The sequence below is a fragment of the Rhodotorula graminis genome, assembly GCF_001329695.1.
Source record: "Rhodotorula graminis WP1 unplaced genomic scaffold RHOBAscaffold_10, whole genome shotgun sequence".
In the NCBI taxonomy this organism is placed as follows: Eukaryota; Fungi; Basidiomycota; class Microbotryomycetes; order Sporidiobolales; family Sporidiobolaceae; genus Rhodotorula; species Rhodotorula graminis.
Genome location: NW_017264937.1, coordinates 360,941 through 373,384, shown reverse-complemented (window position 1 = coordinate 373,384; position 12,444 = coordinate 360,941). Strand labels below are relative to the sequence as shown.

Below are 12,444 nucleotides of genomic sequence, written 5' to 3'. Positions count from 1 at the left end.
GCAGCGCGGCCTCTCGACAGGCATCTCGGCAACATGCAGCCGCCCTACGACGCCCACCCGTCGAGCGCTCGAACACCCTTCCCCGTCCCGGCCTCGCACTCGCCCCACGCCAGCACGAGCAGCCACCCGCCGCAGCCGCTGTCCGCCGAGCCGCCAGTGGGACCTTCTTCCACCGCACCTGTCCTAGCGCCCACCGACCCGCACGGCAAGAAGCGCAAGAAGGCACTTCGAGCGTCCGTCCTCCTCCTTCCGTCGAGCGGGATGGCCACGACCTGACGAGCTCTCGTTCCGCAGGTGCGACGAGTGTCGTGCGCGCAAGCTCAAGTGCATCTGGGTCGAGGAGCGCCACCCGCCCGTCTGCTACGAGTGCGCCAAGCGGTCCACCCCGTGCGAGACGATCCGGCCGGCCAAGGTCGACCCGCGCAAGCGCGCCAAGCTCGAGGCGCTGCAGCGCACCGGGTCCGACACCAAGCTCGGAGCGACTTCGACCTCGCCCGCCGCGACGGCGTCGCCTGCGTCGACCAAGGGCTTCACGGGCACGAGCGACGGTCTCGACATGCTCGCGCGCTGCGTCGACCGCGTGTCGAAGCGCATGCAGGAGCGCAGCCCGTCGCCCGACCAGCGCGCTCCGTCACCGCCGGCGACGCGCATGCTCGGCGAGACGAGCCTGACGCAGTTCCTGGCGCAGCTCCAAGGGAGCGAGGACCTGTCGCTCATCGACAAAGAGTACGGCCTGTGGCGCTCGTCGGACGGCTCGGTGCGCACCGTCGTCAAGCGCGCACACGTCCACACGCCACATCCGCTCGGCACTCTCACGAGCGAGACCGTCCTCGAGCTCGTGCAGCACTTTGTCGACCACGTCCTGCCCCTGTTCCCAGTCGTCACGGTCGCCGAGCTGCGCGCGCTCGACACCCTGTCGCCCGTCGCGCTCCTCGCCGTGTGCGCCATCGCGGCGTCGTCGAGGAGGTTCTCGTTCGAGCGGTTCGACACGGCGCGCGAGTTTCTCCGGACCGCGATCGAGATCCACGACCCGAGGGCGACGGCGAGCCTGCAGAACGTCCAGGTGCGTCCCGCCCTACCCTCTCTCGACCATGTGCGAGCACGAGCACTGATCCTCTCGGCCTTTGCGCGCAGGCGCTCCTCATCATGACGCTCTCGTGCGAGGCGCACGGGCCGATCTCGACCCAGAACGGCTCGCGCTCGTTCCTCCTCGCCGGCTGCGGCATTCGGATGGCGCAAGACATGGTGCGTCCCGTCGTTCGCTCTCTCTCGCTCTCTCTCTCGAGGCGTCTGCTCACGCTCTCTCGCCAACAGGGCCTGCATCGTCAACCGCCAACCGACCTTCCTCATGCTCAGCAGCAGGAGCGCATGCGTGTCTGGATGTGCTGCGTCATCACCGATACCTGGTACGTCGTCTCGTTTCGCTCCCTCCTCACGAGAACCCGGACTGACCGACTCCTCGCCCTCTCGTGCAGCTACTCGGCCTCGCCCGGGCAGCCGTCCATGATCGACCTCGACGACTGCTTCGATTGCTCGACAGCGTTCGAGTCGGACCCGTACCTCGTCGCCCTGTACCAGCTGTGCATGCTCCTGCAGCGAGCGATGAAGGCCGTCAACCGTGTCCGCCTCAGCAAGACGACCGACGCCCAGCTCGAGGGCATCCTCGCCGACTTTGATGCGTGGCTCGTGCAGGTACCCGACGCGCTCCAGTTCGCCGGGTCCGAGTCGACGGTCCAGGCGGGCATGCTGCACTCGATGATCGTCTGCTTCGAGGTGCGTCCCTTTCCTCCCACTTCCGCCACCCTCCTTCCCTTCCTTGTCCCCTGTCTTTTCCTCCTTCCAGACTGACTCTCGACATGTACCCGCAGAGCATCTTCCTGTCGCCGTTCGTCAAACAGGACGCGCTCCTGCCCGCCCACCTGCACTTCCGACCTTCTCGCGCCCGGTGGTTCGCCGTCGTCAATCGCGCCGAGAACTCGATCAACTGGATGTTGTCGCAGGGCGAGACGCCTCTCGACACGTGGTTCATCGGCTTCTACAGCCTCATGCGCGCCGGTGCGTCCCGCTCTCGCCCTCTCCTCGTTCGCTCGAGCGAGAGCGCCAGCTCATCCTCGCACTCTCCCTCTCCCTCCCTGCCCGCCGACAGCCTCGGTCCACTTCTTCGCCCACACGCGCACCGGCGACGTGCGCAACCTACGCGCGATCGAGGCCGTCGCCAACGGGCTCGCTCGCTGGGCCTCGTGGGCGCAGGACGGCCCGCTCGGCGTCAGGGCCAAGGTGCACAAGATCTCGGCGCTGCTGTGGAGCGCGGCGGCGAGGCGGCATGCTCCGTCCATGACTGAGGGTGTGGCGGCGGCGGGCGGGCTTGGCGAGGGCTTGAGCGCGGGTTCGGCAGGCGACGAGGAGCGAGAAGGAGGGTCAGGTGCGTCCTCGACCAATCTCTCCTCCTTGGTCTCGCACTAACGGCCTCTCTTCATACACAGCTTCCGCTTCGACTGCGCCAGGGCCCCCCTCGGCCGCCACCTCGGTCCCCTCGACATCCCTCGCCGTGCCCGATCCCCTTCCTTCCCTCTCGGTCCCGACCTCGCCCTCGCTCGTCCCCTCGCTCCCGACCTGGACCACCGCGACCGCCGCACCCGACGCAACCGAGGGCGCGCTGCCCGACTACCTCCAGACCGAGTGGCAGGGCTGGTGCGACTCGCTCCTGACGGACAATCTCGGGTGGGGCTTTCTCGAGGACGCGGCGTTGCCGGGCTTGCTGTAGACGCTCTCGAGCCTGCAAAGCTGTCCTCTCCTCCTGCCGGCTCACTGAGAGGTGCGCGAGCAGCGAGTCGAGGACTGAGCGAGAACGGCAAAGGGAGAGGGTCTGTGCGCTCGAGAAGGCGACGTCGCTCGCTCTCGCTTTCTCGCCTTTCCTCAGACCTGCTCTCTATCGTTGCCGGTACGCGTAGAACGTTACGTCGCTCTCTGTACCGTGGTCTGCTCAGCGAGAAGCCGAGTCGAGGTCTGTGCGCGAGTACAGTCGTCCGGCGAGGTCAAAGTCGTCGAGTTGCGCCGCTCTTTCGGCTTTCGCTCTGCCGCTGTGTCGGTAAGAGAGAGGTTGACCCTGCCGCTCCCTCTCACGAACAAGCGTGACCGACGAGCGGGTTAAGAAAGCGAGACGTAGCAGCGAGAAGGCACAAAAATAAAAAGGAGCGAACCTGGCCAGGTTGCGTGAGGTGGTGGTTTGACGGCGGAGTACTGAGCGCGAGATACCTCTTATCCCGGGGCCACCATAAGCCGACTAGCGAATCTTAGCGCTGCTTGTACTCCTGTGTCGTTGTGGCGACGAAGATCTGTAGGCAAGACTAGGCAAGGCAGAGACGTCGTGGGTCCACGGGGCGGTGGCATTTGAGTAGAACCGAGCCATAGGCTGAGCCGGTTCGAGCAAGGAAAGGTCGACTTTGCTGACGCGCGCAACACGCACTCGGGTCGTCACATTCTCGGTCCTCCTCCTTCACCCTCGCCTCGGATCGCTTCGGGGAGAACACGAGCGACTCGGGCCTTTTCTGCTGCATGCCTAGAGACCCTCGGCGCGCCTTAAGTGCAACGAGACGAGGCGAGAGCCGGAGAAGAAGCGAGGCGAGGACGACGCGCGCGCCGCAGCGACGCGCCTTCCCGCCTCTCTCGCTGCGGCGTACCCATCCCAGGCTTGCGAGCTTGCTCGACCAGAGTCTATGGCACGTGCCGACTCTCTGTGTCCACAGCCGCAGCGTGGCGCGCAGTGTGAGGACGAAAGCTTCGATGGCGCGACCTTCTCAAGTCGCGTCGTCTCCTCACGCGTGCGCGCGTGACGCCCTCTCGCACGTCAGACACAGACTGAAGGCTTTCGGACGGACAGTACGATGCCCCTGTCTGTCCGCCGGACTTTCCGCGGAGCGCGAACGGCCGAGGCGAACCCCACAGCGGCGAACGCTTCCCTTTCCCCCCGCTCCTCTCTCTCCAATTCTTCCAGCACGACGATGTCCACCCCGTCAGCCTGCTTGAAAGCACTCACAGCAATCCTCAGCGCCTGGCGCAGGTCGACGGCGCCGGACAGCTTGATCCGGCCCTGGCTCCAGCAAGCGCGCGAGCTCGTCAACGCCGAGGGGCACTTGTGGGACCCTGCGGAGGCTGTAACGGCGGCAGAGGAGCTGGAGAACTGGGCCAAGGTCATCAGAGCCAACCCGTACGAGTACGCCATGGAGGTCGCCGAGGTGTGCCGTCTCTCTGCCTTTTCCTCCTTCGCATTTGGCTCACTTTGCTCCTCCCTGCAGATCTCCTTCAACAGCGACACGGCCCACAACCACTTCCCGACCCTGAACACGCTCTACGACGAGAGCTCGAGCACAAGCGCACCACGTCGTCGTCATCGAGGGGGACAAGAATCGCCTCGCGCGACGTCGAGGAGACGGTCCAGGTCGCCCAAGCGTGTACGTCCCTCGCTTCCTTAGTCTTCTCTCCACGAGCGTGAATGACACCTTGCGTTCTGCGCACAGGAGCCCGCCTCGAGCGACGACGAGCGCGGGCGGACTGAGCGTTCGCTCGCGCCGCACCCTGCTCGTCATCCCGAGCAGTACAAGCTCACGAGGCTCAGGCCGCTCTGAGCGAGGAGGGCCCTCAAGTTCGGGCGAGTCTCGAGGCGGGCGCGAGTCGTGCGAGGCGGTCGAGGGTCCGAGCGGGACGAGACGTGTCCGGTCGGTGGACGCCGGGCCTTGTCCTCCTTCTGCCCTCTCTCGCGGTCGTTCGCTGTACTTTGTCCTCTGTAAAGTCGTCGTACCTGAGCGCGAGCAAGCAGAGCGAGCGAGCGAGCACCAGAAAATGCGCGACTTGTCTCGTCCCTCTCGAGGCGGCGTGAGCGTTTTCGTCCGATTCTGCGAGTCTTGCAGGCTGGCTTTGACCGGCTTTCGAGGTCGCTGAGCGGCAGCTCGCAAGGGACGCTTACGCAAGCTGAGCAACGTGATCGTGCCAAGGTCCAAGACGAGAGCTGGGCGAGCGCGGAGCGAAGAAGGTTGGCCGGCCTCTCTCTCTCTCTCTGCGCTGCACTCGTTGGCTGAGATGCCTTGCTCACGCTGCTGAGCTGTTCGCGTTGCCGCAAACAAAGCCGAGGGTTGCTGCGAGGACGCGGTTTTAGCGCGACCCTCGTCTGAGTCGCCGAGCGAGGCGGACCCTGCTCCTCGCCTCTCGCTCCACCTCCCACCCGCGACCCAGCTCTGCGACGATGCGCGCCACGCTCGCACTGCTGTCTGCTGCCACCCTGGCCGCCGCGTGCGGCTCCGAGCACGAGTTTGCAAAGGTCCGCCGCGCCGCCATCGAACGACGCGCTCCTGCCTCGTCGTCCGCCGCCGCCGCCGCCTCGGCCGCCTCGTCCGCCGTCGCCTCGCGTGCTGCGACCACCGCCAGTGCCGCCGTCAACTCGGCCGCAGCCGCCGCCACCACCACGGCCACCGCCGCCGCCGCCACCCGCACCGACGAGGCCAGCGCCGCCGGCATCAAGGACCCGGCGCAGGAGTGCGCCCCGTACTACTACCCGCCAGTCGGCGCCTTGATCGCAGACGGCGTCTTCCCGGCTATCTGGGAGATCGCGTCCCTCAGGTGCGTCCCCCCTCTCGCCCAGCCCTGGTCGCCTCGCAGACCTGACCTTCCCCTCCCGCGGGCGTGCAGCACCGCCAAGCCGGACGTCACGGCGCTCTTCCAGTCGCTCAACAGCAGCATCCCCAACATTGCGCCCAAGGGCACGCCCCAGGGCGACTTTGCCTCGGTCCAGTGTGCGTCGCTGCCGCCCGCTCCCTCTCCCTCCTCTCCCGGCGCTGACCTCTTGCCCCCTCCCCCACCCACGCGCTCTCCTATCCGCAGACGACGGTGCCACGGACCCTGACTGCTGGTGGACTTATCGCCAGTGCCGCACGCCCAAGCGCGAGGGCATCAAGCCCGACGTCTACAACGTCCCGACGCCGGACACTTGGGGGTGCGTCCTCCTCTCTCTCTCTCTCTCTCTCTGCGCGCCGTCCATTGTCCTGACCAGCTCTCGAACTGCAGCCTGACCTACGATGATGGCCCCAACTGCTCGCACAACGCGTTCTACGACTACCTCGAGCAGCAAAATCAGAAGGGTCCGTCCTCGCTTCGCCTCTTCGCCTTCTCGAGCGCCGAGCCTGACACCCTTTTTCATGCAGCCACCATGTTCTACATCGGCTCGAACGTCGTCGACTGGCCCCTCGAGGCGCAGCGCGGCCTCGCCGACGGTCACGAGATGTGCGTCCTCAGCTCTTCCCTTCTCACGTCGTGCGACTCGCGCCCTGACCCTCGTTTCTCTCCTCGCAGCTGCGCCCACACCTGGTCGCACCGCTACATGACGGCGCTCACGAACGAGCAGGCGTTCGCCGAGCTGTACTACAGCAAGAAGGCGATCAAGGAGGTCCTCGGCGTCACGGTCCAGTGCTGGCGCCCGCCTTACGGCGACGTCGACGACCGCATCCGCTACATTGCCCAGTCGCTCGGCATGCAGACGATCGGCTGGGAGGACAACACGTTCGACTACGAGATCGCGACGCTCTCGCGCGCGACCGTCGAGGCCAACTACAACGACATCCTCAAGGCCGCCGGCAACGGCACCTACAGCGTCAACGGCACGATCGTCCTCAGCCATGAGCTGTGCGTCCCTCCCTCTCTCTCTCTCCTCTTTCGCACTGTCTCGAGATACGGCGTCTGACTCGAGCCCCTCTCGCAGCAACAACGACACGATGAGCCTCGCCCAGGAGTACCTGCCCAAGATCAAGGCGGCGTTCAAGCACGTCGTGCCTGTCGGCGTCGCGCTCAACAACACGGCGCCCTACGTCGAGCCGGGCTACACGTACCCGAACTTTGCCCAGTACATCGGCGGCACGACGACCATGTCGCTCGCGGCCCCGACGGCCGCGTCGACCGACATCTCGCTCTCGCTCCCGCTCTCGACGGGCGCGACCGGGTCCGTCTCGGCCACGGTCGCCTACGCCTCGGCGACCAACTCGGGCGGCTCGGCCGCCGACGCCAAGGCGAGCGGCAAGAGCGCGGCGGGCCGCGTGCAGCCTGGCGGGTTCGCCGGCGCGCTCGTCGCTGCGGTCGTGGGTGCGGTTGGCGCAGGCGCCATGGCCGTCATGCTCTGAGCGGGCTCAGTTCTCGCCCTTCTTCCTCTCCTCTCTCGGCCTCTGCCCGTCGTTCCCTTAGCATATCCCCTCCCCTCTCGCACCTTATCGCGCGCTCGTTCATCTAGCACTCGGCGTCGTCGCCTTGTTCGCGCCCCCTCGCTCTGTCGTCGCCCTCTCGGACCCCGCACAGACCCTCCCCGTACAAAGACACTTTCACTCGTTCTCTGTGCGCCTTGAGAACGAGAGAGAGAGCCATACACTCGAGAGAAGGAAAGCGTTCGAGTGCAGGACAACAACAAGCGCATGACGACGACAAGCTGGACAACGACAAGCCTCTCCCCCTCCCTCGCCCGCATCTCCCTCTCACGCCCACGAGCCCCCCTCGTCCTGCTCCTCCTTGACGACGTACCGCACCTTGAGCTCGTCGATCTGCTGCTCGATCTGCTCGGCTCGTTGCGAACGCGAGGAGTAAGCTCAGGCCGCTCGACGCTCAGGCCCTCACCACCTCGGGAGCTCGAGAGAGAGGGAAGCGCGAGACGCACCGTCGCAGCGAGCGGGCTCTCGACCGCACGAGCGATGTCGAGCGAGATCGTGCACCAGTCGAGGCCCGAGAGCGGGTTCGAGGCGGCAAAGGCGTTCAGGCCTGTTTCGGGAAGGGGAGGGAGAGGCGGTCAGTGAGGGCGCCGCCGAGAGCGAACCGAGAGACCCGCAGACGCACCTTCGTCCCATGCCGTCGAGAGCATCCTGCAGGCGCACAAGCGAGAGAGTCAGTACTCGCGCCGCAAGAGGCCTGAGCGCGGACGCCGACGACCGGCTCGCGGGGACGTACCAGCTCGCCTCGTCCTCGGGGTACTCGCGCTGCAGGCCGAGAGAGCTTCAATACACGTCGTCGAGGGCACCGGAGAGGAAGAGAGTGAGGCGCACCTTGTGCCGTTCGATGAGCTGCTGCGCGTTCTGGACGTACTCGAGCGCCTGGTCGAGGTCGCGACGCGCGACGAGCTCGTAGACGAGCATGCGCAGCCAAAGCGCCATCGATGAACTGTGGGCGAGGAGGAGGTGCATCAGATTGAGACGTCGAGAGACGAGAGGTCACGGGAAAACGAGGACGCACACGTCGAGGTCCTGCCGGCTGTAGAGAAGGGCGAGCGTCTTGCGCAGGATGCTGCGGATGATGTCGAGCGAGCAGGTTGAGCTCTTGGTGACGATGTCGACGACGAGCTTGACGACGCCGAGCGGCGCAGTCGAGGCATCCGCCTCGAAAACCTGAAGACGAAGGAGGCGGGCGGTCAGTCACGGCCGCGGCGAAAGTTGAAGGCCCAGGCTGAATGAGGAGCTCACCTCGACGAACTTGACGAGCGCCTTCCAGTCCTCGAGCTGCGCGAGCGCATCGACCTTGACGGCGTAGACGGCTTCGAGCAGATGATCGGCCTTCCCAAGTTGCGGCGACGAGGCGAGCGCGATCTTGAGCGACTTGCTGAACGCGTCGACGTGCTTGAGGACGATCTGGTACGCCTTCTTCTGCGCGTCGAGACTGTGTCAGGAAGGTACTGCATCTCGGTCGCCGAGACTCGAGGAGACAGTGAGAGAGAGCGCAGCTGGTCCTGCCCGCCGACGTCCTTGGCGAGGGCGTACTCGCCGGCGATGACGGCCGTCTTGCACGTCCACAGCTTGTCGATGTCGATGACGTCGCCGCCGACCTCGATGGCGAGCTCGATGAGGGCGACCGTGACGGCGAAGAAGCCCGACGAGGTCGAGGCGGTCCAGCGGGCGCAGAACTCGGTGCAGAGGTTGTAGGCTGGGCGCCACACGCAGTCTCAGTCATGCGAGATATTGGCAGAGGAAGAGAGACAGAGGACGGACCCGTCTTGTAGAGCCAGACGACCTCCTTGACGAGCGAGCCCGGCGGGTTGGCCGAGTCCTTGAGGCGGCGAGCGAGGAGCAGACCTGTCGGTGGAGGACGTCGTCAGGTCATGCAGAGAAGGATGTCCATTCTGGCGAGACTCGCCGGACTCGAGCTGCTTGAGAGCGCTTTGCGCCACCTCGTCCCTGTCGAAGAGCGATCGTCAGTAAGGACGACCGGGGCGAGACGGGCAGGCGACGAGACGCACTTGAGCTGGTCCGAGACATCCTTGTCTTGCAGACGAACGACTTGCTGACGAATGACGCTCCTGGGGGACAGAGGCGTGTCAGTTCGCGAAGCCGGCGAGGCCGGCTCGAGGAGGAGCGAGAGAGGGGCGCACCTCGTCAAGACCATGTAGTCGAGCTGGGCCGCGAGCTCAGGTGCATGGCAAATGTCGTACAGGAGCTCGGTGATGGCGACCGACAGGTCCTTGAGGTCGCGTTCGGCGGCGAGCTTGTAGGCCCACTGGAGGTACTTGGGCGCGAAGCCGGGCGCGACGACCATGACCTTGAGAGTCGCGAGAGCTGCTCAGGGCCGAGAGTCAGTGACAAAGCGACGAGCCGGACGCAGAGGGAGAAGGCGTCGACGCACCCTTGGCGATGTTGCTCAGGCGGGCGCAGAAGCGGACGAAGTGGTCCTTTGCCTCCTCCTCGCCCGACGGGATGAGCTGCATCGTCGTCTCGACCCGCTCGTGCTCGCCTGCTTCGAGGTAGCAGAGGGCGGCCTTGCTGTTCGACAAACGCGATAGTCAGCGAGGTGTTGCGGGCTGTGGAAAGGCGAGGCTGAGGAAGGAGGAGGACGGACCGAATCGACTTGGCCGTCGAAGAGAAGGGATGGGAGCGAAAGACGGTCGATGTCGCGAGGAGGAAGCTGTCGGCGGCATCGGCGTAGCGCTTGTCGACCGAGGCCTTGTCGCCGGAGCGACGGAGGATCGAGACACAGGTGAGCGCGTCGGCGGGCGACAGGCGGAACGTCGGGAGGCCTGCAGAGCACGACAAGGGGAGAATTAGTCTCGACGTACGACGACGAGCGATGTGCGGGAGGGACGCACCTTGTGCGACCGTGAGGAGGAGCTGCGTGAGCACGCTCCTCTCGGCATCGCTCGCGAGCGAGACGGCTGCCACGACGACCTGCCCGAGGAAGTCGCACTGGACGATGCCCCAGGTCGCAAGCTCGGAGACGGTCGTCGTGAGAAGCTGCAGCCGCAGGCCTTTCCTGCGCCGCAACGACAAGATTAGTCTCGCGTCGGCGGGATCGGCCTCGACGAGAGACGGACCTGGGGGAGGGAAGCTGCTCGAGGACCGCCAGAAGACTGCGACGTGCGAGAGGATCAGTGCCGACCGCGACCAGGAAGAAGGAGGGGAAAGATCGAGAGAAAGGGGAACGCACTGCATGCCGCCCTTGCTCTCGAGCGCCGACGCCTTTGCCGCCGCGAGGAACGCTGCACGCACGTCGAGCCTGTCAGACCCCGTCCTCGAGAGACATGCAAGGAAGAGAACGGTCGAGACGTACCCGCAGAGATCTCCTCGTCGCTGCCGCCTCGAGCGATGACGAGCTTGACGACGCGACGATGCAGCGCCGCCGACGGGTCGAGTTCCTGACGCCAGAGGCGGGAGTGAGGGGACACTGACTATCGACACGAGGAGAGAGACTGGACGCACAAGGACCTGCTGCAGAGCCGCCTCGGCCTTTGCGGCCAACTCGCCGTCGTCCTTGGCCGCGAGGCATGCTTGGGCGAAAAGGCGAAGCGCGCAGATCTGGCGCGGCACAAGGTGAGCACTCGATCGTCGAGACGTAGGAAGGAGCGCACGCACCTGCATGACCCGGACGTCCTGCCCCTCCACCGCCTCGAACAGCTCGATCGCCCACTGCAGCCACTCCCTCGCCAGCTCGCTCCCGAGGTCGCCGTCCAAGGCGGTACTCGCCGAGGGCTGCAGGAGCGCCGATGCGACCTCGAGGAGGGTGTGCCCGAGGTGCTCGATCTGCTCGCTGACAGGTTCAGCAGGCTGAAGGAGAAGAAGGCGCAAGCTCGAAGGACGACTGACGTCGCGCGACTGGACCGACGAGGCCTTGAGCAACGCCTGCGCCTTGCTAACGGCCCACGAGACGAGCGAAATCTTGTTGGTCGCGAGCGAGAAGCGCATGCGGAAGCAGTAGTAGTCGACGAGCGGCTTGACGCCGTCGCTCGAGCGAGTCGGGTCCTGCTCGACGGCCGCGACGAGCTTGGCGCACTCGGTCATGGCGGCCTCGGCGCTCGACAGGCGCCGAGCGGCGAGCGATGCGGCGGCGGCCTTGGTCGCGAGCGAGAGGTGCGAGAGACGGTCTGTCGCGGCGGCGCAAGAGCGAGTCAGTGCCTCCTCGTTGATGCAACGAGAGGGCGATCGGCGCACCGGACGAGGATATGGGCTCGATGGCGCCGAGGCGGATGAGGCGGTAGGCGACCAGGCGCACTGGGGGGAGCGACGGCAGGGTCAGCTCGGGGAAATGTGGGGCGATGAGGAGGGAGGCGAGGGACGCACAGTCGGCGACGACGGCGAGCCAGGCCGGGTCGACGTGCTCGTTGGCGAGGTGTGCATGCTTGAGGGCGGTCGACCGGTTCCACAGCTGCGTGCCCTTGTGGTCGAGCTCGTCGCTCCACCCAGCGACGGCGACTCGGTCGACGTCGCCGCCCGCCCCTGCGGCCGCCTCGTAGGTGCGCAGGCGGTCGGCGAGGGTGTTGAGCTCCCGATCGAGCTCGGCCGGCGAGTCGGCAGACGAGAGCTGGTCGACGTAGGCGAGTTGGGCCCGAAGGCGAGCGACGGCGTCGACAAGCGACGGCACTGCGGCGCTCGACGTGGACGCGTGCTTGACACGCTTGCGCGCGGTGGGAGGCATGGCCTGTGCGCGCCCTTTCGCTGCTCAGCGAGGGAGCGAGCGAGCCGTGGCAGCGGACAAGCGCGACCAGCGTCGTCCCCGGCGAGAGTCTCTCGCTCGTCGGCTTCGTCGCCGCTCGCACTCGCTTCTCCTTGCTGGGCAAGCTCGCTTGAGCGCAGCCTCGTGGTCGGCAACGGCGTGGCTCGCTCGTCCAGCTCCAGGAGCAACCGCAGCAGCTGCCGTCCTCGTCGAGTCGTCGCCGTCCACCGCCAATGGCCATTCACCCCCGCGCTCGCGCCCCGGATTCTCGCCAACATTCCGTCTGATGACAAGCCTCGAAACGAGGCGCCGGCGTCGGCGTCCACTAACTAAAGTGCAGGTCGGCCCGCGTGGCCTCACCCGGAACGTCGGCTTCCTCCTCCGCTCGCCGTCCCCTGCCAGGGCTGCCCAGCGCGAGCCGCTTTTAAACGAGGCCGGTGCGCTGGAGGACGGGCTGCAGCTTGCCGGCCGGGGCCGCCAAAGCTTTGCTCGCTTGCGAGGCTGACG

The 12,444-nt window shown here is 66.3% G+C and overlaps 4 protein-coding genes across 4 annotated transcripts; 3 read left to right on the top strand and 1 right to left on the bottom strand.

Annotated features, from left to right (window-relative positions):
- Nucleotides 1–33: 33 nt before the first annotated feature.
- Nucleotides 34–2,798, top strand: RHOBADRAFT_50037 (uncharacterized protein; the record flags this gene model as incomplete). The annotated part of the gene is made up of 8 exons (XM_018415285.1): nucleotides 34–233; nucleotides 295–1,063; nucleotides 1,135–1,245; nucleotides 1,315–1,406; nucleotides 1,476–1,773; nucleotides 1,869–2,055; nucleotides 2,147–2,422; nucleotides 2,484–2,798. 8 exons carry the CDS (start codon nucleotides 34–36, stop codon nucleotides 2,762–2,764), a joined length of 2,214 nt encoding a protein of 737 aa, XP_018269648.1. The 3' UTR covers nucleotides 2,765–2,798.
- Nucleotides 2,799–4,001: 1,203 nt separating this feature from the next.
- Nucleotides 4,002–4,625, top strand: RHOBADRAFT_45559 (uncharacterized protein; the record flags this gene model as incomplete). The annotated part of the gene is made up of 3 exons (XM_018414630.1): nucleotides 4,002–4,235; nucleotides 4,296–4,451; nucleotides 4,518–4,625. The coding sequence occupies 3 exons, from the start codon at nucleotides 4,002–4,004 to the stop codon at nucleotides 4,623–4,625; spliced, it is 498 nt and encodes a 165-aa protein (XP_018269647.1).
- Nucleotides 4,626–5,239: 614 nt separating this feature from the next.
- On the top strand, nucleotides 5,240–7,368 carry RHOBADRAFT_38166 (carbohydrate esterase family 4 protein; the record flags this gene model as incomplete). The annotated part of the gene is made up of 7 exons (XM_018413501.1): nucleotides 5,240–5,613; nucleotides 5,683–5,786; nucleotides 5,875–5,986; nucleotides 6,058–6,131; nucleotides 6,195–6,273; nucleotides 6,343–6,672; nucleotides 6,749–7,368. The coding sequence occupies 7 exons, from the start codon at nucleotides 5,240–5,242 to the stop codon at nucleotides 7,161–7,163; spliced, it is 1,488 nt and encodes a 495-aa protein (XP_018269646.1). The 3' UTR covers nucleotides 7,164–7,368.
- Nucleotides 7,369–7,508: 140 nt separating this feature from the next.
- RHOBADRAFT_54798 (uncharacterized protein) lies at nucleotides 7,509–11,961 on the bottom strand (the record flags this gene model as incomplete). The annotated part of the gene is made up of 21 exons (XM_018417507.1): nucleotides 11,565–11,961; nucleotides 11,436–11,495; nucleotides 10,860–11,368; nucleotides 10,707–10,802; nucleotides 10,558–10,642; nucleotides 10,435–10,486; nucleotides 10,322–10,357; nucleotides 10,097–10,260; nucleotides 9,850–10,027; nucleotides 9,637–9,773; nucleotides 9,386–9,569; nucleotides 9,254–9,313; nucleotides 9,006–9,191; nucleotides 8,742–8,940; nucleotides 8,484–8,663; nucleotides 8,257–8,408; nucleotides 8,070–8,184; nucleotides 7,975–8,003; nucleotides 7,864–7,889; nucleotides 7,688–7,788; nucleotides 7,509–7,586 (listed from the first exon to the last, which is right to left on the bottom strand). Exons 1-21 carry the CDS (start codon nucleotides 11,917–11,919, stop codon nucleotides 7,509–7,511), a joined length of 2,982 nt encoding a protein of 993 aa, XP_018269645.1. The 5' UTR covers nucleotides 11,920–11,961.
- Between the last annotated feature and the right edge of the window lie 483 nt (nucleotides 11,962–12,444).